General features: G+C 28.3%; 2 protein-coding genes and 1 long non-coding RNA gene across 13 annotated transcripts; 2 read left to right on the forward strand and 1 right to left on the reverse strand.

Annotated features, from left to right (window-relative positions):
* Nucleotides 1–167: 167 nt before the first annotated feature.
* On the forward strand, nucleotides 168–10695 carry LOC145198763 (uncharacterized). 8 transcript variants are annotated; one of them, XR_016450244.1, is made up of 10 exons: nucleotides 168–729; nucleotides 2753–2835; nucleotides 4171–7283; nucleotides 7443–7519; nucleotides 7674–7747; nucleotides 7949–8057; nucleotides 8333–9525; nucleotides 9669–9812; nucleotides 9892–10046; nucleotides 10145–10695. XR_016450244.1 is itself a non-coding variant. In XM_090080373.1 (10 exons), the coding sequence occupies exons 3-10, from the start codon at nucleotides 4232–4234 to the stop codon at nucleotides 10509–10511; spliced, it is 5175 nt and encodes a 1724-aa protein (XP_089936499.1). In that variant the 5' UTR covers nucleotides 189–729; nucleotides 2753–2835; nucleotides 4171–4231; the 3' UTR covers nucleotides 10512–10695. The 8 variants fall into 8 exon arrangements, 5 of the variants coding, with proteins under 5 accessions (XP_089936499.1, XP_089936500.1, XP_079912579.2 ...); XR_016450245.1 differs by having other exon boundaries at nucleotides 189–729; nucleotides 7443–7537; nucleotides 7945–8057; XR_016450246.1 differs by having other exon boundaries at nucleotides 189–729; nucleotides 7443–7537.
* On the reverse strand, nucleotides 10684–13999 carry LOC149892230 (uncharacterized). Of its 2 annotated transcripts, none has more exons than XR_016450248.1 (3): nucleotides 13901–13999; nucleotides 10928–10998; nucleotides 10684–10807 (listed from the first exon to the last, which is right to left on the reverse strand). It is a non-coding gene; the product is annotated as an uncharacterized LOC149892230 (long non-coding RNA). The 2 variants fall into 2 exon arrangements; XR_016450247.1 differs by lacking the exon at nucleotides 13901–13999 and adding an exon at nucleotides 11220–11341.
* LOC145202324 (uncharacterized) lies at nucleotides 13642–25602 on the forward strand. 3 transcript variants are annotated; one of them, XM_080075233.2, is made up of 26 exons: nucleotides 13642–13950; nucleotides 14590–14650; nucleotides 16832–17047; nucleotides 17137–17302; nucleotides 17430–17578; nucleotides 17686–17826; nucleotides 17988–18094; nucleotides 18282–18340; nucleotides 18478–18623; nucleotides 18732–19205; nucleotides 19331–19437; nucleotides 19642–19700; nucleotides 19797–19942; nucleotides 20129–20608; nucleotides 20785–20894; nucleotides 21008–21242; nucleotides 21508–21762; nucleotides 21995–22390; nucleotides 22478–22864; nucleotides 22977–23363; nucleotides 23598–23987; nucleotides 24082–24270; nucleotides 24352–24432; nucleotides 24531–24779; nucleotides 24904–25071; nucleotides 25158–25602. In XM_080075233.2, exons 2-26 carry the CDS (start codon nucleotides 14605–14607, stop codon nucleotides 25202–25204), a joined length of 5190 nt encoding a protein of 1729 aa, XP_079931359.2. In that variant the 5' UTR covers nucleotides 13642–13950; nucleotides 14590–14604; the 3' UTR covers nucleotides 25205–25602. The 3 variants fall into 3 exon arrangements, with proteins under 3 accessions (XP_079931359.2, XP_079931350.2, XP_079931369.2); XM_080075224.2 differs by lacking the exon at nucleotides 13642–13950 and adding an exon at nucleotides 14074–14289; XM_080075243.2 differs by lacking the exon at nucleotides 13642–13950 and adding an exon at nucleotides 14074–14289 and having other exon boundaries at nucleotides 24355–24432.
* Nucleotides 25603–26539: the final 937 nt, after the last annotated feature.

The raw sequence follows: 26539 nt of genomic DNA on the forward strand, positions 1-26539 counted from the left end.
TGATTTAAGGACTTCATTGTCCAAGTTGTAAGTTTTTGAGTAAGTCAGAAGTTAGTTATCATTTTTAGATAATGAGGCCTATTAGAGAGGATTATTTGTGATTTTTTGGGAACAAACTACAAATGATGCTATCTAAACATTAGTTTAAATCCAGAGGATAATTTGCTAGTTTACCGGTTGACGGAATTATATTGAGTGTAGACCCTGAACATAATTCCTTATAATTTCGATAGGTAACGTTCTAATAGGTAGAATACTAAAGAGTTAAATAATGGTTGGTTTATATATCTGGTGCCTTACCTGCCTTCCAAGTTAAACACTAAGTCCAAAGCCTGTAATAGCTGGATTCGATATTTTACTTTTCTTGATGTTTGATAGTTAGAGACAGAAGTATTCTAAGGCACATGGTGCAATTTTTACACAAATATAGTATGTGTATATACTACGGCTGCATAACTGTGAATACTATATTTAGCAACAGCACAATCTAGTAACTGTTGAATATGTCGTAGCCATAACAGACATAAAAATGGTTGAAAGTAGTCATAGCTTATACTTTAAATTTTAAGATGACATATGGTAAATGAGCTTATAAAAATATGGTAACATGCTTGCCACATGCAACTATAAACAGCAGTAAAATAGGTATGCCTAACCTATGAGTTATTTTTTAATGGATTTACTAAAAGAAAATGTATGATAGAGTTACTGCTGAGATCAAGTAAACAGGTATGCGTAATGTTTTAATACCTATACATAATGTTTTTACTCTCTATCTCTCTCTCTCTCTCTCTCTCTCTCTCTCTCTCTCTCTCTCTCTCTCTATATATATATATATATATATATATATATATATATATATATATATATATATATATATATATATATATATATATATATATATATATATATATATGTATGTATATATATGTGTGTGTGTTTGTGTATATATATTTTATGTTTATTTATAGTTTTTTATATGTATTCTTAATACCATTTGGATATGTTAGTTATCGTATTTAAAACAGAAGATAAATGAAAAAAATTTTGATGAAAAAAGAGAAGCCTTTGATTTAATACTGCATATTAGTTACATAAGCTGTCTTAGTTTTAAGATCAATTTATATGAAAGATAATGAATTTTAAAGTGTTTATGTACTTTCATCTTTCAAGAAAAAAGGTGAAATTGGTAAACTTACTTGCATTGTGTTTAAAATAGCGTTAGCAATTGTAAATTTTGCATGGTTAGAAGTAACTACTTTTTAATCTGTATCCAACAAAAAGCAGCTCAGAATGCACTTATTGTCATGTCCATTCTTGATAAAATTATGTTGATTAAAGGAAATTATTTAAAATGAACAGCAGAGGCTGTGAATGACACTAAAGGTGATATGGACAAGATCCCAGAAGAACTTCTGATGCTTTATCAAAGCATTGAGATAAGTGATCATTCATTACTTTTGAATAGTTGTGGAATGCTCTTCAACGTTAGAATTAAAATTCTACAGTTTAGATCTCTATTAAAGATAACTTGCACAAAACTTTTGATGATGGAAAATCATTAAAAACTGCAATAAAAATGTAACATTTAGACTGTATTTAGCTAAGATACAAGAATATAAACTAATTGAGAAAAGAATCCCAACCTATAATAAAAAGAAATAAACAATGATTAATGACAAACCACAAACCACAATAATTATACTTTGGGGATAATCACAAAAGTAGTATTTTATAGTAATTAGTAATTAATTTTTTTTACATAACTTACATGAAAAAACTCATTAAAAGATCTTGTTATTTTTATTAGTAATAGTATAAAAATAATATTTGTATCATCATTGGTAATATTGAGATAGTTAAAACATTATCATTGCATATTATTATGCAATACTGTTATTACTATTTTCTAGTTATTTTTATGAATAAAAATGTTATGTTAAACAACATTTTAATAAATATATTAACTAAACATTTTAAGAAAAAAGCTTAACTGTTAATTCCTGGGTTTTATCTTGTATTGGATTAAGTCATTATCCTAATCTCTCAATGAACAAATACCATTAACATTTTAAAGTTTTTTCTTCAGTTAAGGTGTGATATTTTTTAATTAGTTATTAAAGTTTGACAAATTACTCTTATAGAATCTTATATCTTAAGCACTTAAAAGGGTTTATGTACTTTTAAGTAAGATTTTTTTTTTTTAATGTGTATGCATGTATGCTTATATGTGTGAATGATGATTATCTGAGGTACTTTCTGTTTAATTTCATAACTCTGTTTATTTGTTTTTCCCTGGTTGAGATTATTTTGTTCATGGTTCATTTATATAAACTTGCTTTTAATCCTCTGTAACCTTGAAGCCTGTGTGTTTCTTTGATGTTATTATTTTGGTGTGAAGGGTCTGTCTAAGTGTCAATAGAAGATTTGTTATGTTTTATACAATGAAGTTTGAAAAAATGTTGTTTTTTCTTTTTTTTTTGTCTATTAATTTTTGAATTTAATTTAGATATAAAATTCATAGCTCTTTATAGTGAATTTTAGTCAAAAGTATAAATTGGTATATAAAAGAAAGAATTGATATTGTGTTAGCACAAATAATGATATATTTGCTCAAATATATTTAAAATATTTAAAAAAAAAAAAAAAAAAAAGCTATTAATGATAAGCTATCACTTGCAAATAAACATTTAAAAGAATGTGTCAAATAATTTTATGCTTGTTCAAATAAAAGTTTGCATTATTTCTATAGGACAGATTCAAGAGATGGCTGGGAAAAAGTAATTAGATTTGTATTGATGAAGTGTTTTGTGGGCATCACATTAATAACATATGGTAGGTATTTAAGATTTTTATGATAATTTTGTTGATTTCTATAAAATAAAACTTCAATAACAATAGTAATAATGCAAGAATTATTGCTGCTGTATTCTTTACAGTGCTTTTTTTCTAATAAGAGCTTGTTTATTTGTGTACTTTAGTGTACTTTAGTAGCATTTTCAATTATTTTAGTATTCTATGTTATGCAGTTTTTCTCCATTAGTAAATTTATACCAAAAAATATATTAAAATTTCATTCTAGATAGTAATCTTTAACTTTTGTTATTATTTTTGAATTTGTTGTGCAGTTCATCATGATGTAAATTGATTGTATTTTATTTGCTCCCACGATAAACTGCCTACTTATTTTTTTAAAAATTTATTTAACATCAGTGGCAATTTCAAATTTTAAAATTTATTGTAAAATAAATATTTATTTAAATATTATACATACATACATACATACATACATACATTTTTGTGTAGTTGTATATATGCACACGCATATGCACATAAGAATAAGTATGCATATATATATATATATATATATATATATATATATATATATATATATATATATATATATATATATATATATATATATATATATATATATACAAATAACTAATAATTACACTTAGACAAAATATTACTTTTAACCACCAAAAAAAAAAAAATTTTTTTCAAGAGTTAATTTAACAGTTAAAAGTATTGTAGACAATTCCCCACTGTGAAAGCCTGAATAGAGTTTTTAAAAATTAATATGCATCATGTGTTTAAAGTTGTATTTAAAAACATTCTGTATTTTTTTTTTAATGTTAGTTTCTCCAACTTTGTTGTCTTTTATTTGAGTCACATCACAATGTTTATCAAATGTTTGGTAATTTCTGGTAACAATTAAAGACTTTTATTAGATTTGAAATTTAATGTAAAAGAATATGAAAAATGTTTTAGAAAATCATTAAGATTTTTTTAAAATTTTTCAAAAGTTTTTTAAAATTCCAAATTATTTGAAATATATCGAAAGAGTTTTTTATTTGGAATTTAACTGGCATAAATTAAAACTTGAGCAAACTTACTTGATTTTTTTGGAGTGTTTATGAAAATAATAGTTATATTAAGATGTGTGTACACACTCCTCTGTTAGCATTTTCTGTTTGTTTTACCATTAGCTTTGATAAAATGTGTATTTGTTTAACAGCTTCAGGAAATACAAGGTACGCTTGCTGTTGGTAAAGCATCTTGAGTGGTTGACATTTTTTTCAATTAAAAAGGCAGCGTATTAATAATGTAACAATAAGAGAATTTTTTGTAATTAAAGTGAAGTATATTTTGCTAAACTTTTTTTAGGAATAGTTTTGAGTGGTTTCAAGAGAAGAAATAAATTTAAAAGTATACTCTTTATCTCACCATGTACTCTACAACAAACAAAACAGGGCTTATTTTAGAACCTTCACCATTAATTCATCGCAAGATTTGCAACTATAATGAAGCTCTAGCACAGACAAAGTACAAGAATTCACAGCCTCAAGTAAGCAAAAGTGAAATTTTACCTTCATTAAAAAAACAGTCATTAGTTCAAATGTTTGAAAGTATTGGTGACAATACAAAAATCAAAAAACAGTTGCCATATGGCCGTCACTCAGTATCAATAGATAGTTGTAAAACAGAATTTCAAAAAAATATTCCAACTCTTGTTCGAAGTAATACTGTAAATAATACATACAAACAAAAACAGAACCTTTTCCATGCAAGTAATAGTTTATCTCTAAAAAGAAATGTTCCAACTACACTCTTTGATTCATCATCAGAAAAATCTAAAATGTCTGAAAAAAAAGATACAAGCATCCCCAAGTTAAATGGGCAAACTAGTTGTGATGAAACTCAACAAAGTTTAAAAAGTTCTTCTACTCTTATAAAAGAGTCTGCTAGAGAGTGTGAGGTTGTATCAACTAAATTACCATGCCTTAACATAATAAGTAATGAAAAACAATCTTCCACTGATATAACTTCTTCATTGGAATGCAACCTCACTAAATTATCACATAATAAAAAATTAATTGAGAATATCCAACCCAAATTTATTTTAAGGGCTAAAGAAAAACTTACAAATGAAGATGAGCAAATTAGTTTACCAGATTATTCCAATAACAAAGTGAATTGTGAAATGGACATGACAGAATTTAATAATGATGATCTATCTCCTACTTTAGACTCTACTGAAAGAATAACAACCAAGAGTAGATTTACAGAATTAGATAGCTCCATTACATATCAAGAGGTTTGCACAAATAGTTTAGATCTTTGGTCACCATATTCAACACTTAAAGATAATGAAGTTCAGAGCCCTGTGTCAGTAGATAAGGGAATGTTTTCTCATAAATTAGTTGAACAACAAGGATGCAATCCAAGGACTTCTACCAATGAATCATCTTCTGAGTCTACTAAAAGTGTTTTTACTTGTGTATTATCTAACTCAAATGCAAAAGAATTAGAAAAATTTTCATCAAAAGAGAAAGAGATTGATAATTCTTTTGTTAAGTGTGATACATCAATTTTATCTGTAATGAAAAAAAACATACCAGACAATCGGTCAGCTGTATTTAATGATTATACAACAGATAATTCACTTTCATATGATGAGAGTATCCAAGTCTTAAGGAGTTCTAATTTATTGTGTCCTCCTGCAAGAAATAATACAGATCAAAATATATCTAATTTAAACAAAAATGTGTTAGATGAATTATCTTATGATGAGGATAAAATCAAAGTTTTGGATAATTTTTATGTATCTTTAGAACCAAAGTCCACCAAAGATCAACTAGAGCAGAAAACACATACTTTTAATGTAAATTTAAAAAAAGAACTGCATCAGCCAAATTTGAGTAATATCTTGAATGATGCTTACATAACTACTTGTTTATCAGAGTCTAATGATAGTGAAGTAGAACCTTCATTTAATACTTATGCTATGACTGGTTCTGCATTTAACAGTAAGATGAGTGACTTAGACAATGGCTGTTCATCATCTTCAGGTTCTGATGATGATGATAATAATGATGAAATAAACCATAAGTTATCAGTAATGAATATCTCTTCAAATCACATTTTTGATGATGATTCTGTTTCCAAATCTTCTGTATCCTCTTCATCTTCTTCACATTCAAGTGATAGTGAAAAAGACCGTAAAGTATCTGTTGTTAACACAAGCTTTAAAAGAGATTTTCATTCAACATCATATCAAAAAAATTTGCATGAAGATTTAATGATAAATGAGGCTAAAAAGCTTCAAGAAAAAAACTATTCTTTGTATGAATCACAATTTGCCTCATGTCAAGACACATTTCGAAGCAAAAGAGTTTCTGTGGATTCTGCTATTGAAACTACATATCGTCCTAACATTGTTTTGTATAATGAACTACCTAATATCCCCTACTCTAAATTAAATGTTATAGACTGGCAGCAAGAAGTTGAAAATGGATATAACTCATCTTCCTCATCTGAAGATTCCTGTAATGAGGTAAGACACAGAAAGTGCTCTGTTGTAAATAGATTTTTGAATCAATCTGCAATTAACAATATGCTTAATAGTTCTCCAAAAAGAAAGCAATCAGTTATACCATCATTTCCAATATGTTCTGAAAGTGAGCGGGCTGACAATGAATCTGGTTTTTTTGATGGGGTGGAGTTAAAAAATGAGTTAATTTCAGAAGTTGACAAAGATATAAGTTTTAGAAACTTTAGTGACTTATCTGAATCTGAATTTTTTTTTAATCGATCACGTAACTCATCAATTTCCAGTAACATTAGTGATGAAACTGTTGTAGAGAACAAACTATCAAGTTCTTGTTTACAAGATAAAAATGAGAGTTCTTCTAAATCAACAAAATTTACACCTAAACGCAGGAGTGGACTTTCTGGTATTATATCTCTAGATGAGCTATCAGAAAGAAAAATGTCTATAACTAAAGATTTTCTCAGTCCAGTAAGTAATGAATCAGAATCACCTTTCTCTCCTAAAGATGGTTATTATCAAAAGTCTGAAATTCTTAATAGAAGATCCTCAACAATATTTATGAATTACAACAAATTTCAATCAGAAGGTTTGGAGGTTGTAGCAGATAAAGAGACTCGAGATATAATATCAGACAGTGTAGAAACCTTATCTACTTTACAGTATGCACCATATCGGCCTATATCAAAGTACTCAAGCTCAAAATTTAGTATGTTACAGTTTGATGAAGAAATTACCGATTATTCAGATGGTCATAGTTTGTCTTCAAAGCAATTATTAGATAGTAATAGGCTGGAAAGTTCAATTGGCAATGAGAAAAATACAGATATTGCAAATCATGTTAGATTACTTAAGGAAGCAGTTGTGGAAAAAGAGGAAAGTGGAAACATGGCTCTTGGGATTTCAACACGCTCAGATGTTTTAGTTGTTTCAGAACCAATTATCAAAAGTAAGTGTTTAAAACTATTTCTAAAATGTTTTATGTATTTTTTTTTCTTTTCTTTTTGTTTATGGCTTTTTGTTGGATTTTAAATTTTGTTAGATACTAAATTTTATTGGATTTTAGTTAATGGTGAAAAATAACTTAAGGATATTCTTTTGTTTTAAGAATGGGAAAGTGGAGAGGTGTTCTTTGAAAAGAATTTAAATCCAGATGAATCTAAATCCACAACGTTCTCTACAATGGCTAGTTTCTATTTTTAAGTATCTTCTTATTAAAAGTGTTTTGTTGAATTATTTTTTTTAGTTTTTAAATTTCACAAATTTTGAAAATATTAAGCTAAGTGATTTATAACAAGCCTCAAGCTTTACTTGTGAAATAAATGCTTTTCCGTTTTAGTTTGGCTATTTTAACTACTGTCTATATAACTTCATTTGTGAAGAGTATACAAAAGAAAAGTGGTGTGAGATAGTGTAAGTATTGTAATTAAAAAAAAATTTTTTTTCATGGTTGCTTTTGCAGTTGTAGCTATTTTTTTTAAAACTCTGACTTCTTTTAAACTGTTATCTACTTCAGTGATGGTTTTTTTTTTTTTTTTTTTTTTTTTTTAAACTCAGAGTATTTAATGTTTTAATTTTCTTTAATCTAAACACTGTTATTCTTCTTTAAGAAAGAAACTGGAGCTTACAAAGAATCAGATATGGATGTTTAAAAAACCAAATTGCCGCCTTTTTGACGATGAAGTTACTGACCAGGTTTTAAAAACTGCTTCTAAAGTACTTAGTAAGTGGTATTGTTCTTGAGCTTCCGAATTGAATAATTGGTCTTTTATCTCTACACATCAATTAATCTCTTAAATGCTTTTTACAGTTTTTATTATTTTTGGCGCATTGTTACTTCTATTATGCTATTAGCTTGTTTAATATTTTAATTTATTAATTCCTAAATTCTTTTCATAACACTGACTCTCAGTCCTCATATGCTGACTGGTAGATTTTAAACCCAGATTAGTCCAAATAATGAAAGATTTTCTAGCGTTTCGCGCTTTCTCCTTTTAGATATCAATTTCAATTTGTTTCTTCAGAAATTTGGCGATAATTACTTCACATTTTCCTTAAAAAAATATGGTGACTTGTTAAAATCAATTGCGACTAGTCTTTGTGACTTTATCAACAATATTGACGATATAAGACGGCATATCCATAAAATAGAAAAAATTACTGACGAATATCCCCCATCAGTATACGCAGCACTTGATAAGCAGGGGACGTTGATGATGTACTATCGTTCTAATCGTGACCAGAGGTGTCTGGACTATTTCCTCATCGGTTTTATAAAAGCTGCAGCCAGAGTATTATACGGTATGAAAACTCGCATAAGTCTGTACGAGTCGCGGAAAAATACAAACGATTACTCGGTGATTTCTATAAAAGCGGTCACCTCATTAGTTAATAAAAAAAATTCCGCTCTTAACTTGCAGTTTTCGACTCGTCCTTCCGATCTTTTTATGGAACCGTTTCAAATGGACTCTATTTTCCCATTTCATATGATTCTCGATAGTGGGCTAAATTTCTGCCAGTTAGGTGCTTCCCTTAATCGTTTGCTCGAGCGTTTGATACCTATTCACGGTCTCAATGTACAAAAGTATTTTAAGCTTGTTAAGCCTCTTATTTCTTTTACTTACGAATCAGTGAAAAGTAATTTAAATACAGTTTTCATTCTATCAAGCGCGAGTGATATTTTTTTCGATGGTTTTAAGAACGGTTTAGTTCTGAAAGGACAAATTTCTACCCTTGATTCCTCCAATTGTTTGTGGTTCGTTGGCTCGCCTAAAGTCGATCTTGTTTCACAACTAAATGGAGATAGTAACTTGTACTTGAGCGATATTCCAATTCATGATGCAACGCGAGAAGTTCTGTTAGTGAACGAACGGACGCACGAACAAGACAATTTAAAAACTCAGCTAGAGGTCCTCACGAATCGTCTTAAAGAAACTTCAAAGGAACTCGCTTTAAGTAAAATAAACACGGAAAATATATTAGACGACATCTTTCCGAAGGATGTTGCTGAACGTCTTATGCGTAATTTACCAGTTCCTGCTGTAACTAAAGAGGAGGTATCTATACTATTTACTGATATTGTCGGATTCACGTCTATCTGCGAAAAATCAGATCCAGCAGATGTTACAGATATGTTAAACAATCTCTACATTGGATTCGATTTATTGTGCGAAGCTTACGAAGTTTACAAGGCATACTTATGTTTTTCGATAACCTAAATAATCTGTCTTTTTATTTAAAATAGCTCTGTATATCATCTAAAAGAAACTTAAAATTTTTTATAAATATTAGAAAAACCTTCAAAAAAGTTAGCTTACTTTGTAATTGTATGCAGGTCGAAACAATAGGAGACGCGTATATGGCAGTTGCGGGTATTCATCAAAGAGATATAGAACATGGCCGATGTACGACAGCTATGGGTATTAGCATGATACAACGTGCGAAGAAAGTATTTACTCCTGCCGGCAACCCTGTTGAGGTTTACTTTATGTTGTAGTTTTTTATGAATTTCACCGAGGAATAAAGCATCCTCTAACGTTTTTTTTTTGTTTTTTAAGATTCGAGTAGGTATTCATTCTGGATCTGTAGTTGCTGGTGTAGTAGGCACGAGAATGCCTAGATATTGTCTTTTCGGAAACAACGTAACATTCGCTAACAAAATGGAATCTACAAGTGAGAGTGGAAAGCTGCACATTAGTCCTGTTACCTATCTGTAATTATATTTGTTCTTTGCTCCTAAATAATTTCAGTAAACAATCTACAATCGCTTTTATTTTTTTATTTTTTTATTTTTTTTTAATTTTTAATTAGAGAAATCAAGCATTACGAAGAGTTCATATTCTTCGAGAGGCCTCGTGAAGTCATGCCAGAAGTGATGCAAAAAAAATATCAAGGGAATACCTATTTCGTTATTCAACGGAGGGTTTCTCAATTCCAACCGCTGCTCGGCGAACATGCTGAAAAGAGAAGGAGCTTTATGATGCCTATCCGACGACCTTCGGAAGCAGGCTTTGAAAATGTATACGAAGAACAACGATGTCCTAGCCCCACAGAAAGTGTGCTTTCTGATCATGACATATTTCCTGAAGAACTCAGAAAACAGTTAGAGGCTCTTGAACTCATTAATGGTTACCAAAATGGAAAATATCTTAATTTACCAAGGATCGGAGCTTCTTAACATAGTTAAATTTAGAAAATTCAAAAGCACTAACCTATTTTCTGATTCGCATTTTGTAAAGATAATGCTATTTCTTACTTCATTTCTTTTTAAAAGAAGAAAAATTGTAAATACCATTTTTTCGATGGATTTTATTGTTAATACAGATGTATTTATAATGTTTTATAACATTCGTTGGTTTTCATCTGTTAGTTTTTATTCGTTTATCTCAGTAAGTTGTTATAGCGTTTTACTACTACCGCTGGTCTAGGTAATTTCTTCTAAGCGGCTCATGCTTCAGCGCAATTACGAATTGCCTATGAGAGAAAGCAATAATTTAGGAATGATGGCTAAACAGTTTTATAAAACTTTTTTTCGCTTTCTTTCCTAAGTTGTTCATCTCCTAAATGTTTATAATCACAAATTATTTTTCATACCTTAGTTCTAAAACACCGATGCAGCAAAATGCTAATCTCTACTAAAAGCACTTCACAAATAGCGGCGTTAACTATAAAGTAAGAAAGTAAACATTCGTTTTTACGATCCACAAAACGAATGCCGGTTCCTATCTACAATAATTTTAACGTTTTTATAATTAAGAGGTAAGAAATAGACAAAGATTATATAGAACATCAACAACTTAAGTATTTGTAAGGCGTTTTTTTTTTGTTTTTTTTTTTTATTTTTTTAATACTTGTGAGGAGCCATTATGTGAGACTTTCAATAAACCTGTTGCCCATGCTGATTAAACTTGCCAGGCGTCATGTTCTTATTTCAGTGTTTCAGCCGCTGTGTTTACTTCAATCAGAATAAAATGTCATTTAGATTAATTTAAAAGACTCGGTGTTTTGAAAAACAGCCAAAGTAAGTAAATAAGTTTAATAATCTACAAGATGTGAGAATATATATGAATGAAATTTTGCTTTTGTATATTGATTTACGAAATACTTGGACACGTGGTGTCATTCACGTGAGAAAAAGATTAAAAGGGGAGGGATTTTTTAGCATTTTATGATAAAAATTCGAATCCCGATTTTAGATATGTGCAACAAATATATGGTGTGAGTAATAGTCTCGAAATATTTCCTATTTTATGTTGATATTTTCTGTGAGAATATCTCTGTTATTTGTTGAATCTTGTTAAAGACGCAGAAGTGGTTAATAAAAATTGTAAAGTCTTTTTTATTATTGACTAAATATAATTGCCACTATTAAAATTAAACTAAGTTAAAAATAATAAGCAAAATAGGGAGGGGGGGGGGGCTAAATTTTAGCTCTAAACGTTTCATAGAATCGATCAGTTTGTTAATATAATTTGGCATATTAACAATATTAAGGTTTAAAATCACTGACTGATAATATCAGTAGCTTTTAATCTTATAATATTCTTAAAATGTCAAATTATTACTAATTTAATTACCGCTAAAAATCTCTGATAAGTTGATTTTTATCAGAGATATAGCATTCATTCTATGAAAAATAATTTTCCCAAAATGACAATTATCATATGATAATTATGAAAAATTTCCCTGTGGTGTAATTTCTGTAAAGGTGAGTTTCCACTCATCCGTTTTAGCTACGGGAAAGGGAAAGGGATAGGAAAATTAATCACGTGAGCATGCGCAATTTGTAATTTAATTTTAAAAATTAATCAATGCACATGCTCACATGATTAATTTTCCCATCCCTTTCCCTTTCCCGTAGCTAAAACGGATGAGTGAAATCTCACCTTAAAAGTATATAACGGGAATTGCTATCGTTGGCTAGACACAAAACGTTAGGACTTTAAAAGAGCTTAATTAACCAAAAGAGCTAGATTTTCTCTATTATATCTAGCTATATCTATCATACAACGCATGTTTCGGAGAATGAGAAAAGTAGCAGGCCTAAACTTTAAGTTATCTTAAATAACTCATTTTGACGAGCGTTTTTCTAAATTTTTTTCTTGCGTAACTTCAGAGTTTTATGCCAAAATTTGTTAGGCTTAAAAAAAAAAGCCTCTATTGCTACTCATTTCGATTTAAGCCCTCGATCAATATCGTTGCTCTACTTATAATAAATTTTTTGCAATCAATCATAACGTTTGACGTAAATCTGCGTCTTCTCTATTGGTTTACGGAATCAAAAGCGTGAAACCATAGTTTCATTATTGTTTATAGCCATTTCAAATATTTGGTTTCGGATGTTTTTGGGGTAAATTTTTTTGTTATTGAAGATTTGCTAATAAGATAATCTTCTGATTTAATTAACGTTAAACTATAGAAACACTAGTTAAATTTTTAAAGCTAAATTTGGTTCCCTCAATTTCCCTTGATTAAATTTTTTTATTTTTTTGTCCGACATAAAAAATATGTTTATTTAATTACAAAGGTTATTACTAAGAATTGAAATTCTCAAAGGAGCTGTTCATCCTAACAGCTCAATTTTAAAATCATGAGTTAAAAATAGAAATATTTGTCATGATCTTATGGTTTTTATTATGCTAAAAAGTTCAATTATGTTGAAATATTCATTGTTAAAATAAGTAAAACTATTACCGGGTACCTGAAAAATACCGGTTTTAGCTATTAAAAAAAAAGTTCAGGGTTGGGATGATGGAAATTCCAGTTTGATTTTAACTCATTAAAAAGATTATTTAAATTGTTGAATTAACGAAGTTACCTTTTAAATTTTTTTCATTCACTAAAACTATTTAAATTATTTACTTTAAAAGAATTTTTAGCTATTAAGTTTTAATTTTCTTTTTACTTAAAAGTTCATATGAGCTTATTCTAGTACGATATTTGTTTATTTAAATTTAATACAATATTACTCATAGTTTATTCGATTAAATAAATTTATAGATTGGTTGCATGCCAAAAACTGTTCAGAAAACTTAATTTTTAAATTCCAATTTTAAAACAGAAATGTGTTATTTTTATGCTTGTCATATATTCAGAGTCAGCTCGCTTTCACAGCTCAATAAAATTTTTAGCAGCGGTTACATAACCATGAGTCTAAAAGAGTGGAAACTACAAAACCAAAACTTTATTAGGTTATCGTACTATGTTACAATACTTACTGCATTTCTAAATATTAGTTTCGTGCCGAATAGAGTATTACTTCGGCAATCTTTTAGAAAATGAAGTTGCATTCACGGACCAAAATTAACATATATATAAAAAAAAAACAAAGCTCGTTGTAGCGTTAATCTTTTTATATTTAAAAAGAAAATGAAAATGTTTAATAAAAGTAATAGGACGGTGGTTGTTTTATGAAATTTGGGTTCATTTATAAATCCATTCACTTCCTTCAAACATGAACAAATGAAGAGTTAATTACTCGCTTCACTGATTTTTCAGAAAAGATCTGGGGAGCCTTCTAAAATATTACAAAAATATAAGCCGCAAAGTTTGAAAACAGCTACATACCGTTATATTAAAAGATCTTTTTTTTCCTTCCAGTTAACAAACCTGTCGAGGTAAAAGTTTGTTTTTTTATTTTTATATTAATGTAAAAAAAGACATTACATTTCGAGGTATGGAAACGATTGGAAACAAGGAAATATTCTAGCTAAAGCAACCGTAAAGACTCCCGAAATTTCACCTGCCAGAGAGCAGAAGATCAAACGAAAATTCTTCAAAAAAAAATAACTTAAAAAACCTTTTTAAAATGACCATTGTTAAAAAAATTGAATTAAACCTTAACCTATATATCCTAGTTTAAAAAAGGAAGTTGAATTTTTGACTATGACATTATTGCGGTGTTTTTGAATCGAGTTTTGAAAGTTATGTTGGATGTTGATATAACGTAAATACGAGTAAGTAACGGTATAAGCATATAACTGGAAATGTTTATTCCAGTTAATGCCTTTAAATTACAACATATCGTCACTTAGTACTAATATCCTCCCTCAACCCTTACCTCGACACATTAATTAATTGAAATACAGTTTCTCAAACCACCATTATAAAAAGATTGTATAGTTTTTCTTTTAAAAAGGAATGACTCTTTTAATTCAACTGAGGAAAAAAGCGTTGAAGGGCGTTGAATTTGTAATAACAAATTTCCAGAAAATTTGAAGAAGACTTTGATTTAGAAACTTTTTATTCCATTTTAGTATAACACCATCTCCATGAATCTGTGGGAACTGACCTTATTGTTTCTATTAACCAGTTTAGGTGAGTTTCACTACCAATGTTTTAGATTGTACCTATAATTAATGACTGTAACAATAATAATAATAATAATAATAATAATAATAATAATAATAATAATAATAATAATAATAATAATAATAATAATAATAATAATAATAATAATAATAATAATAATAATAATAATAATAATAATAATAATAATAATAATAATAATAATAATAATAATAATAATAATACAAATAATAATAATAATAATACAAATAATAATAATAATAATAATAATAATAATAATAATAATAATAATAATAATAATACAAATAATAATAATAATAATAATAATAATAATAATAATAATAATAATAATAATAATAATAATAATAATAATAATAATAATAATAATAATAATAATAATAATAATGATAATAATAATAATAATAATAATAATAATAATAATAATAATAATAATAATAATAATAATAATAATAATAATAATAATAATGATAATAATAATAATAATAATAATAATAATAATAATAATAATAATAATAATAATAATAATAATAATGATAATAATAATAATAATAATAATAATAATAATAATAATAATAATAATAATAATAATTATTATTATTATTATTATTATTATTATTATTATTATTATTATTATTATTATTATTATTATTATTATTATTATTATTATTATTATTATTATTATTATTATTATTATTATAATAGTGATGATTAGGATAAGAATAGTAATAAGAATAGTAATGGTAGTAGCAGTATCAACGGTGCTGAAAAGAAGCTGCGAGTCGCAGTATTAATATAATAAACCTGTAAATCGCTCGAGTTGTTAGCTTTACGCAAAAAGTAAAAGTGTAATAATTATTACAGCATACACCAAGAATTATTATGGCATAAATGTCACTTTATCATTTTATTACTAGTTTTAAAATAGAACTCTAGAACTGCATTCATGACTACAAAGTTTTTTTGTTTTTTTTTTCTTTTATTTAAAATCAAAAGGGTTTTTAAGTATGCCAAATGGAAAACATGTGTTGCATTTTTAGTGGATAGAAGAGTATTCAAATTTCAAATTTAAGAGTAATCACAAGTTTTTTCTAAAACATGAAATTATGTAAATATATAAATTTTTATTTTACAGTATCTTTAACATATTATAAACTAAAGTCTCTGCAAATATATTTAGGATAGTATGTTATATTCTAATAAAAATGATAGCAAACATTTATGCCTTCTTATTTGATGTATAGTTATAGTTTTGTGAACAAAATCTAAATAGCCTAAGCTTTTAAAGTCTTTTTTTATTTATTTAAGTTCAATAAATAAAAATAAATTAACATTCCAGCCAAAGGCATACAGGTCCTGTTTAAAGCCCAGGTATACATTGTGAACTAACTAACTAGCCATTGAGTAATTACGCTCGAATATCGCCGAGATATTTTGATCGAATATAATTACATAGTTGTAAACAGTCGAATTTAGAAAGGGTGTTATGGGTCAAACAGAACTATCAATATCAATCAATAATTTTTTCGTGTTAACAAAAATGTTCCAAAATACAGGTTATTAAAAATAGTGATTCACTAACGTAAAGATGATGACCTAAATATGATAAAGAATGCACAAAAAATAGAATTTATCATTATAAAAATTGAATTTCACCAAAATTTCAGTATCAGATATAAAACAGATTTCTACAGAAGATAAGATATAGGCAGTAAACAAGCATAGATAAATTATAATTTATACTTATAAGTATTACCTGTGCTCACATATACGCTTACATGTACACAAATAAAAAAAAAAAAAAAAGAATTAGAGGCTAAGAATGAAGTTAACTTTAATGATTTAGTCAGAAATTATGGAGAGACATTAACAGTTTTTGTGACCTAAAGATAAAATCTATTATATTATTTTAAGTACTATAGTTTAATAATAATAGTTGTAATGACAAAACGAACAAAAGTATTAAAGAGGATATAAAATGATCAGAAATGCTATGCCAAATAAGTAACTGATATATAATTAAAAATGTAGGGTAAAATGTGTCACTTGATTATTCAGGTTATTTATCCAAGAGATAGATATTCTAAAGTTTTCATGTAAAGAGTGGGTAAGGTTATGCTAAATTGCATATTTAAGAAATGCTATTTTAAAAACAAGTTTTAACTTTTTTAGTTTGCAGTAAAGATCATGGCCATAAACAGAACACTAAATTACACAAGAAAAAAATAGTTCAATCTTTAAATGAACCAGAATTAAGAAGAACCAAGCGACTTTTATATCAGACCTTAGTTAGTGTTAAGTCCAAAAGAGAAGTTGGTATAGATATTGATGAAAAAAGTATTGTGAGCACAAATCCAAATGGAAATCGTCCATATGTTAAAAAACAAGGTATTTCTTTTAATCAATAACAATGAGAGTGTTCTAATAATAATGAGAATGGATTAACAATAATAATAACAAAAAAAGTTCATTTTTAGTACAGGAAGTTCGAGCTGAAATAAAACTTATTCACCCTTGGCGAGTTGAATTATCAAATAAGACAAGTCCAGAATACCTGTTGACTGTAGGAAATCTTGTTGATGCAATAAATAATGAGTTTATTGCAAATTATCATTATCTTTCATGTGCTGTTGGTAATCTTCGGTAAATGTTTTTACTTATTTTACTTTTCAATACATTATGTTGGTTGGAGCTTTATGGTCATTGATTAGACCATGACTAGTTGGCATGTGTAATATTTATATAAAAGCATTAAATATATTTTTTATAGACCAACAAGTGTTTCAAATGAAATTTTAGCAGTTATAGCTGTTCGCTTTTTCAAGACTGAAATTGATCCAGTATTTTATCTCCATGGAATTATCAGTAAAGGATGGATTTCAAGTCAACAAGTTGAACCTAAATATTTTAAATTGTTAGGTATTTTATGAAAATGTTTAAATTTTTATTAATACTGGTAATAATTGTGTATGCATGTGTAATGTATTGTTGGCCTTTTCTAAAATAAACTTGTTTTTTTTTTACAGAGTTGGTTAATGGCAATAGTGCAAAAGCAAATAGCAATTACCCTTACAGTTTGAAACTTCGATTGCTGCCTGCTATGAGGCCTCCTGAAAATAAGTCAATACCAGTACATAAATTGAGAAAAAAGTTAAATGTTACATCATGTAAGTATGCTGCTGTGTTTTTTAAATTAAATTGCTAATCTAGTTAAAATTTAAGTCACATTTGTTTTTGTCAAACTTAAATTGTTTTGCCTAAAACTTATAATTTTAATTTATTTTTAAAACATAAAGATATTTATGCATACAGATACTTTTATATATAGATATAGAAGTTCGTATTTCAATAAAGTTAAAGCAACGGTTTGTTATGTTCTTGGAGCAAAAAAATTCTCCAGAGTTTTCTGAGCTCAGTGGAAACTTAGAAAATGCAGTAAGATCTTTTTGTTTTTATTATACTTTTCTTTTGAAAAAATTAAAACCAAAATTGTAGCAACTTTTTCTTCACCCAATTCAGCTGTTGCATGTAATTGCAACTTTATTTGTATTTTTTTTACTAATAAAAGAAGTTTTGCTACATTTAATTTGCTTTATTTATTTTTCTATCACATAAAATATAGATAACAAGAATCTTCTTTCATGATTCATTGTATATTGATGCTCATGTCATTGGGTTCAGGTAAGTTGTTAGTAGCTCAAATCATTGTATTTTAGTTTTCTGAGAAAATAACATCATTTCTGGTTATATTCTTGTCATAAAAGTTGTTTGTTTTTAAGTAATGCAAGGATTTTAAAAATTCAAATTATTGAATTTAGAGAAAGTGAAGAAGGATTAGTAGTTGTTGAATGCATAATTCAGTTCAAGCTTGAAGAAAGACATGCAATTGAAAAGTGTGAGGCTATGATCTCAGGAGGTGATTTAGATGGAATGCCTGTTGATAACAGATATTTTAAGATATTAGGTCAGTTATAATTTTGTTGACTATTTTTTTAATATTTGTTTTATATGATGGGTTGAAAAGTAATTTTTACTTTTAAGTTTTGCGAAATTTATATTTTTAAATTTTTAGGTGTATCAGAAAGAGGGATCAAAATAGCAACAAATTATACCTCAGTGCATACTCAGTTCTCACCAACATTATCTCCAAACTTTATACAAAATAGTACAGTACTTTTGCCTCTTGTAAACCTTTATAAAGACTTTGAAACATCTATACTTTCAAATATTGGTCCACCTAATAACACAAGTCAACTTTCAAGCCCAGCCACATTATTACAAGTTGTAACACCTTCAGCAATTGCATTGAACCAATACACCAATGGTCCTTCACATTCATTTTCTCAAGATATTGCTCCACCACCATTAACTGCATTGAAATCTGCAAATCAACCTACTTTATTGTTACCTTTATCTCAATCTCATGTTAGCTCTACATCATTGCCTCCTTTTACCAATCACTCCACAGTTGATGTTGCTTCATTGGCATCAGTAACTGCTCAGCCTTTAGAATATTTAAAGAAACAAAAACCAAAACCTCTCAGATGTAAGTTTAAAATAATTTAACATTAGGCTTGCTTTTTTAATACAATTATTTAGTTTTCTATATAAATGGTTACTCTTTAAGAAGGATCCTAATATTGTTATTGATAAAAAAAATTTCATCTTTAGATAAGGAAGTGCGACTATCTATTAAGATGGAGCAACCATGGAATAGATCATTCAGCTCAAACCAAACCAAACCATACATTGTTTTTAGTGCAACTATTGAAGAAGCTGTAAGTTGGTTCTTTTCTCTCAAACCAAGTATTAGGTGGATATTTATATGAAGTGTTATCTGTGTATTACAATTTATAGATGTGGTGAAAACAAGTAGATTTTTCACTTTAACTGCTGGAAGTAGTTAAAATAATCTTTAGTTTTCTGTATAATGAAATAAATGCTTTCTTTACCTTAAAATGTGACTTGGTTTTGATTTACAGGTTGACCGGGCACTTATGGAGGATGACACTTATATTGATGCAACTGTTCTTGATTTCTTGTGAGTTTAGGTTATAAGTTTAAGTTATCAAACTTTCACAAAATATTTTATAAGAGAAATTTACCAAAGTGAACACATATCATTAACTTATTTAAGGAAGGGAGATGATGGTAAAACCATTGTTAATCTCGCTGTGCGTTTCCATCTTGAAGAACCATATCCTCAACAAAAGTTAAAAAGTATTATAAGAAAAGGAACATTGAGTGGTTTTCCAGTAGATAAAGATTTTTTCTATGTTTTCTGTAAGTTATATAAGTTCTATGTTTTTATAAGTAATAAAGTTTACAATCTTATAAATACTTTTACATTTTTTTGTTAACAAATTAGGTATATGACTGTTCCTCATCTAAACTGTTTAGAAATCCCCTAAAATATAATGAATAGAATGCAATATTTTGATTATAAAGCTTGCATTTACTTACATTTAGCTATAAGTGAAACAGTTCATCCACCACAAGGGAATGGTGTTACTGAAAATAGCATTTTTGATACAGTGAGAAAAAATGGACAAAAGCAACAAGCATATGTTCAAGAAAATTTTGATGTGCAGGATGTTAGGCCACCATTTACCAAAAATTTATCTGAAATAGAAATGCAATTGTCAACTACTCCATCTATTGCAAGCCAATATATTTCAACAAATGTTGTTGTAACCAATAAGCAAGATTCTACAGAAACAGTCACATACAATCCCTATTTGCCAAAGACTAATCAGAACAGAGTAACTTACAATCCATATTTACCGCTTCAGACAAATGTATCCCCTTCAGAATCAGCATATCATTTAAATGAAAGCCCAGTTACCCAGCCATTTGTTTATTCAAATAAAGGTTCTCAAACATTTACATATAACCACTTAACTACTGAGTCAAACAGTCATTTGTTATCAACTACTGCAGCACCACCAGGTATTTTTTAGTTCCACTAGCAAGAATTATTAAATGATTTCTAATTTGTAAATAATTAATTGTTTACAACTCTGTTAGGAATAACAATTTAGCATATTTGATATATGGATTGCATTAAATACATGCTGATTGTGTTTTTTTGTTGTTTCTTTGATTTCAACTTTGTCTGTTTATAGAGACAAACGAAATTGAAGGTTTTATGACATTGCAGCAGAGTTGGCAGCCAAGCTTGGGTGATAAAAACAGTTCTGTATACAGAACTCTTGAAAGTTCTATTGTTTCTGCGGTATACATTTTGAGTCTGCAATATATATCTATAGTTACTCATTAAATTGCTTATGAGAGATATGTTAAATTGTAGAATTAACTTTTTTTATTATTGCTTAGTTTTCATTTCAGGTGAAAGAAACTTATTCTGAGTCCAGTGAAATAGTTTTACCAACAGTAATTGGTTTTAGTGAGGCAGATATACCATCTTCTTATGATGTTGCTTTTACAGAAAAGAAAGTTGGTGTTAGATTTAAAGTTAAATTTAAGGAAGGTCATAAAGCTCTTTCTGAGCCATTAGAAAGAGCTGTTATAACAAACAAAATAGCTGGAATTGTTATACAAGAAAACTCTTTGGTACTTGTTGGTAGGTTTTTAATATTGTCAGTGAAATTGAAAAGTTTTCAAAGAATTCATTTTTAAAATTTGATACTTGCCTTAAATAGTCTTGATAAGCTTTTTAATTACTTTTTATTTTGAAAAATTTCAGGGTTAGAATATTTAAACCTAAATGATTTCTTTTTGGACTGCTTTCAAACAGAAATTTAAAAAAGCACTTTTAATCAAATAGATTCTTTTTAAAACATTCCAAATCATGTGTCAGTCTGTTACATGTGGTAAATATTTTTTAGCATCACCTTCATCTGGTCAAAATAATAATGAAACTACGGGTGGAGGCGGACATTTAACAATTTGCCAGCAACAGCAACTAATTGCAGAATCATCATCAGGAGCTATGGTTGGAGGATTTATTCCACAATGTTTGTCTGATGGAAACTATAAAACTGTTCAGTGTCATGCCCTTACAGGGTTTTGTTGGTGTGTTAATGCTGAGGGAATAAGGATTCAAGGAACAGAGGAAAGATATAAAGAACCTAATTGCTCAGGTAAAAGGATAGTGTTGTTAACAGATAAAACTAATCAATAAAAGTTATATTAAATATTAACAAAAAATTATCAGCTGTTATCAAGCACTCAAGTTGGCATAGATATTAACTGGCATAGATATATAGTAGCTGAAAAAATTTAGTAATTTATATATATATATATATATATATATATATATAGTAGCAGGGATTTCTGAATTTATTTTGCTTCATAACACAAAATTTTTTTAAGGTCTTAGAATATCTGGAGATCTTATCCTTCCAGAGGGTGCTCCAAGCACTCTTCCATCTGGATCATGTCTTACCCTTTTAGTACAAGAGTTTATTTCCTGTGGTAGAAATATAAGCTGCCATATTCCTATTGCTGTCAACCAAACAATATACAATTTTATAGTAAGGAATCAGGTAATACCTTATCAACTGGATATACCTAAACTGAAAATTGGTAAATACAATGCAAATGCTGTTATTAATGTTGGTTGGTGTCGTACAAATAGTTTAAAGTCACAGGACTTAATCCATAGTGGTGACTATCATAGCACCACAATTCATGATTTTGTAATAGATCAAGCAACAACAAAGGTTGTAATAGATATTAATGTAGAGCAGCTGTTACCAGAAGAAACCGGTAAATCCTAGTGTTTTAGTTTTAAGTTTTGATTGTATCTTTAATATACAAAATATTTTGTTAATATTTTGAATAATAATTTGCTAGGTGTAAAACTTGAAGGAAAGATTATTTTACCAGAAGATACACAGATGCATGAAATCTCCACAGATTCTTGCCTTTCAATAAGTACTAAGCAGCTTCACATATGTAAAAGTGGCAGCTGCCTTGAATCCTTGCATGCATTCAATTTAACTATAAAAAATCTTTCAATCATTAGCAATACAGTTTCATATAGTATGCATTTACCAGATTTGGATCCAGGCACATATATTGTTAGTGCAATTTTACATGTTAATTCTTGTCCAGAAAATGTTCAAACCATGGTGTCAGGAGATTATTATAATGATGTCATAGAAGAATATGAAGTCACACCAACCACTTCAGAGATTATTAAGGATGTTAAAGTAATTAAACTTAATGATGGTAATGAAGGTAACACTTTTTATCTTTTTCTATTTTTTATGTAAACTTTAATAAATATGTTTTAAATTTGCACATTTTAAAAAAGTTTTTTTTTTTTAGCAGTTTTAGAATTTTTGTTTAGGAGTGTTTGTTACAGGCAGAGTTATATTATCAGATGAAAATCAAGTTCTTCCCCCTGAAACTTGCTTAACTGTATCTTCTAGAAAACTTATTCAGTGTAAAAATGCTGCCTGCCAAGTTCCTCCTGTTGCAACTAAAACATTTGTAAATGTTATTAATGATAAAGGCATACCTTATTCTATGCGCCTTCTTTCCCATTCACCAGGGAAATATATTATCAGCGCTGTAGTTAATTTAGGATGGTGTCGAACTGAAAATGGAACTGAGTGGATTAAGGAAGGTGACCTTTACAATGATAAAATTCATGATTATGAAATTGACAATAATACATCTATTGTTGGCAAAAATATCTATGTTGTGCCTTTAGCATTTGAGCTTAAAACAGCAGGTATTTTGCTTTTTAACCTATGTATGTGTAAACTTATAAAAATCTATTTTAATATTGATGCTAGTGTGTTGTTAATTATTATATTTAACAAAATACTTAACATTTTATGTGTACATACATACAACATACATACATTACATTACATTACATTACATTACATACAGACATACACAAATAAAGATTACTTTTTTGTGTGTATATCAGAAAGTAAAATTTTTTTTTATTGCATATAAGGAGCTGTTCTTCATGGAGATATTATACTGCCAAAAAATATTGAAATAAATAGTCAGTCATGTTTAACAATCAAAGCTCAAGAAATGAAACTGTGTTCTGGAGTTATCAATTGTGTTCAGCCACTCTCTTCAAAAGAAACATTTTACAACCTAAAAACATTAGGAAATCGAATCCCATACTCTCTCTCACTTCAACAAAATATGTCAGGGAATGTGATAATCAGTGCAGTACTACATATGGGTTGGTGTAGGGACAATACAATAACTCAGCAAGAATGGATTCGAAGTGGTGATTATCACAGTGAAGATTTGCAAGACTTTATTTTGCAAGAAAACCAAACTGTGATTGATAAGGATATCGAAGTTAAGCTTTATTCAGAAACAGTGACTGGTAAAAATGTATTTTATACTGGTATTTGGTTAATTTTTTTTTGTAAAATATGTAAAGAATAGTTTATTTTATTGTCTTAAAAATTATTTTAAAGGACCACCACCTAACACAAATCAACCCACTTTCCAAGCAACTAAGCAACTCTATGGTCCTAAAGTTAACACACTTTTCATTCCTAATGATGCAACAGGTGTTGATGATGCTGTTAGTGGCATTGATGAGCTCAGCAAAGCTCCTAATCAAGTCATAACTGAAATCCCAATTACGCAGCCTGCTGCTCCAGGTAATATATTATCATTTTGGTTAGTAATTTTTAGATGATTATTTTACAATACTTATTTAACATTTTTAAAATATCTTTTAGCAGTGTTTAACTTAACATCAACTGGCAAAGCACCAACTGGGTTTGAGGGATCCGAAGAAGATTTGATTGATCTTCCCGAAGGTAATCCTTTACAAAAAATTATTAGAAAAATTTTCAACGACTGCATTAAACATTTTAACTACGAAGATGTTTTCTTAATTTCGGCTCATCTTAATTAGGGCTTCCAAAATCATGTAGAGATATTCGCGCAAACGGAATTGGGCAAATGGATGGTCAGTATATTATTGAGGTTCGCAAGCATTGTCATTTAAGCATCATTTGTCAAGATATGAATGATCCAAGTCCTCGTGAGTTTCTGGGTGGGGCGAGCGAAGAGGAATGGAAGTATTGGCACTATGCAATACTTATTAGAATAAACGAAAGCGATAAAAAAAATTTGCCTTCTGGAGCATGTTTGGAAAACTCTGGTTTGTTAATTAAATTGAAATAAGTATACTATTAACGAGTTTAAATTTTTTAAAACAATCGCCGTATGCTTCTACTACTGCTTACTGCTAAAGTAATGAAATCGATGTAATTTTATTTTTGCAGATAACGGCAAAGATTTGCTAAGAAGAATAAAAAAAGCTGGTGCATCTCAACTGAATCCCCTTGAGAAATGGCGCTCAAGCATTTCAAATATTTTTAAGAATAGAGTAAGAAGAAATATCAGACATTCTGGTAGTTCCATTATAACGAAGGCAAAAATGCTATATAAAGGTGAAAAAGGATTCGTAACTTTTGTTCGAAATCATAGTTTTTTTAGTAAAAAAATTATTTTTCCTCTTAAATTTTAATCTTTTTAGATGAACAAAATCCTAAACTGCTTAGATCAGGTTGGGGAATATTATAATGTTTAGAGTGGAATTGATTTGAATGCTGATGTTAAAATCATAGTGTGTAATTAAATGTTTAAACATAACAAGAAGCCGACGTGCTGCGAGAAACTGCCAATATGAATAATACTTATAGAGAAAAAGCTCCAAGACTCTATCAGCTTACAGCAGGAGTGCGAAGACAATATACAGTAAATTAAGATAAACTGTATGTATCGACAATGTTTCAACCTCCATTCTTTAGCGCAATTATGAACTGCAAGGCGTAATGCTCACAAGAGCGCGGTGTTTAAAAAATGCGAGCTTTTTTTTTTATTTGAAATTTCGTTGCTTTGTACGTTTTATGTATATATTTTTATTCGGTTAAAGTTGTTTATGTTAATTTGAAAAAATGATCCATATGGTTGTTTTTTAACTCATTTTTCATCAGTTGGTTTTTCCCTTAAGTTTTAGGCTTATACACAGTAAAACGTTTTAGTTTCTTTGAGGGCTTTTTTTACAATTTTTAACGTTGTTTAGTGTAGCAGATGCAAGATAAAAACCTAAATATTTCAAACAAAGTATATCCGAGTAATCTCAAATAGGCTAAGATTAGAAATATTCAAACTCTAAACTATTTGTAATTGCAAAAAATAAATTTGTAATAGTGAAAATCGCTCCTCAAACTGCAAGATAAAAATTTGTAAAAAGAAGAATAAACCATTAACATTTTAAAAGAAAAAAAAAAATTTACACGTTTTTCCCTTCTTTTATTATAATTATTTAAAATTTAACATAACTTCCTGATTTTGAGTAGGAGAGAGGTGGGTAGCCCGGACACTTAAGAATAAAATAGATATTACCCATATGCAAAAGGAAAATAAAGTGAAAAAAGAAAGCATTTTAATAAAAGTAGAAACATTTATTGAATTAAAAACAAATAACGATAGGGTAATTAACAAAAGCTCAAAATAAAATAAATTAAATAAGAAAATCAACAACTTTTATAATTGGAGGGTAGCCCCCGGACACAATCTTTATACATAAGTTGGATTTTTTTTGTTTTTTTTTTGTTTTAATCAATATTGACCTCTATTTTACTTAGTTAAAGGTGTCTTAACAATAATACTTGTTGACGCTTCCAACCAAACTTTTTTAAATCTTCCAAACTTTTTCAAATCTTCCAAACTTCTTTAAATCTTCCAAACTTCTTTAAATCTGGCAAAGGTACCTTATATTCTTAAAAATAAATTCAGAGTTTAATTTTTGATAAGGCAAACTCTCTTTTAACGTGAGCAGAACAAAATTTTCACTTTTCATCCACCCAATAGAAAATGGAAAACTCTCCCAAAACTTAGTCATGAGACCAAATT

Source organism: Hydra viridissima, unplaced genomic scaffold (assembly GCF_058129835.1).
Source record: "Hydra viridissima isolate aposymbiotic clone 2 unplaced genomic scaffold, HvirCarnegie_v1 scaffold_2, whole genome shotgun sequence".
NCBI classification, from domain to species: Eukaryota; Metazoa; Cnidaria; class Hydrozoa; order Anthoathecata; family Hydridae; genus Hydra; species Hydra viridissima.

What these genes read in the sequence shown, in the direction of transcription:
- LOC145202324 (XM_080075233.2), top strand. Translation starts at nt 14,605, where the DNA reads ATGAATCTGTGGGAACTGACCTTATTGTTTCTATTAACCAGTTTAG. An exon ending in GTTTCTATTAACCAGTTTAG is followed by an intron (nt 14,651 to 16,831) that starts GTGAGTTTCACT and finishes TAACTTTTTTAG; the next exon opens with TTTGCAGTAAAGATCATGGC. An exon ending in AGATTTTTTCTATGTTTTCT is followed by an intron (nt 19,943 to 20,128) that starts GTAAGTTATATA and finishes ACTTACATTTAG; the next exon opens with CTATAAGTGAAACAGTTCAT.
- LOC145198763 (XM_090080373.1), top strand. Translation starts at nt 4,232, where the DNA reads ATGTACTCTACAACAAACAAAACAGGGCTTATTTTAGAACCTTCACCA. An exon ending in GAAAAGTGGTGTGAGATAGT is followed by an intron (nt 7,748 to 7,944) that starts GTAAGTATTGTA and finishes TTCTTCTTTAAG; the next exon opens with AAAGAAACTGGAGCTTACAA. An exon ending in CTGCCGGCAACCCTGTTGAG is followed by an intron (nt 9,813 to 9,891) that starts GTTTACTTTATG and finishes TTGTTTTTTAAG; the next exon opens with ATTCGAGTAGGTATTCATTC.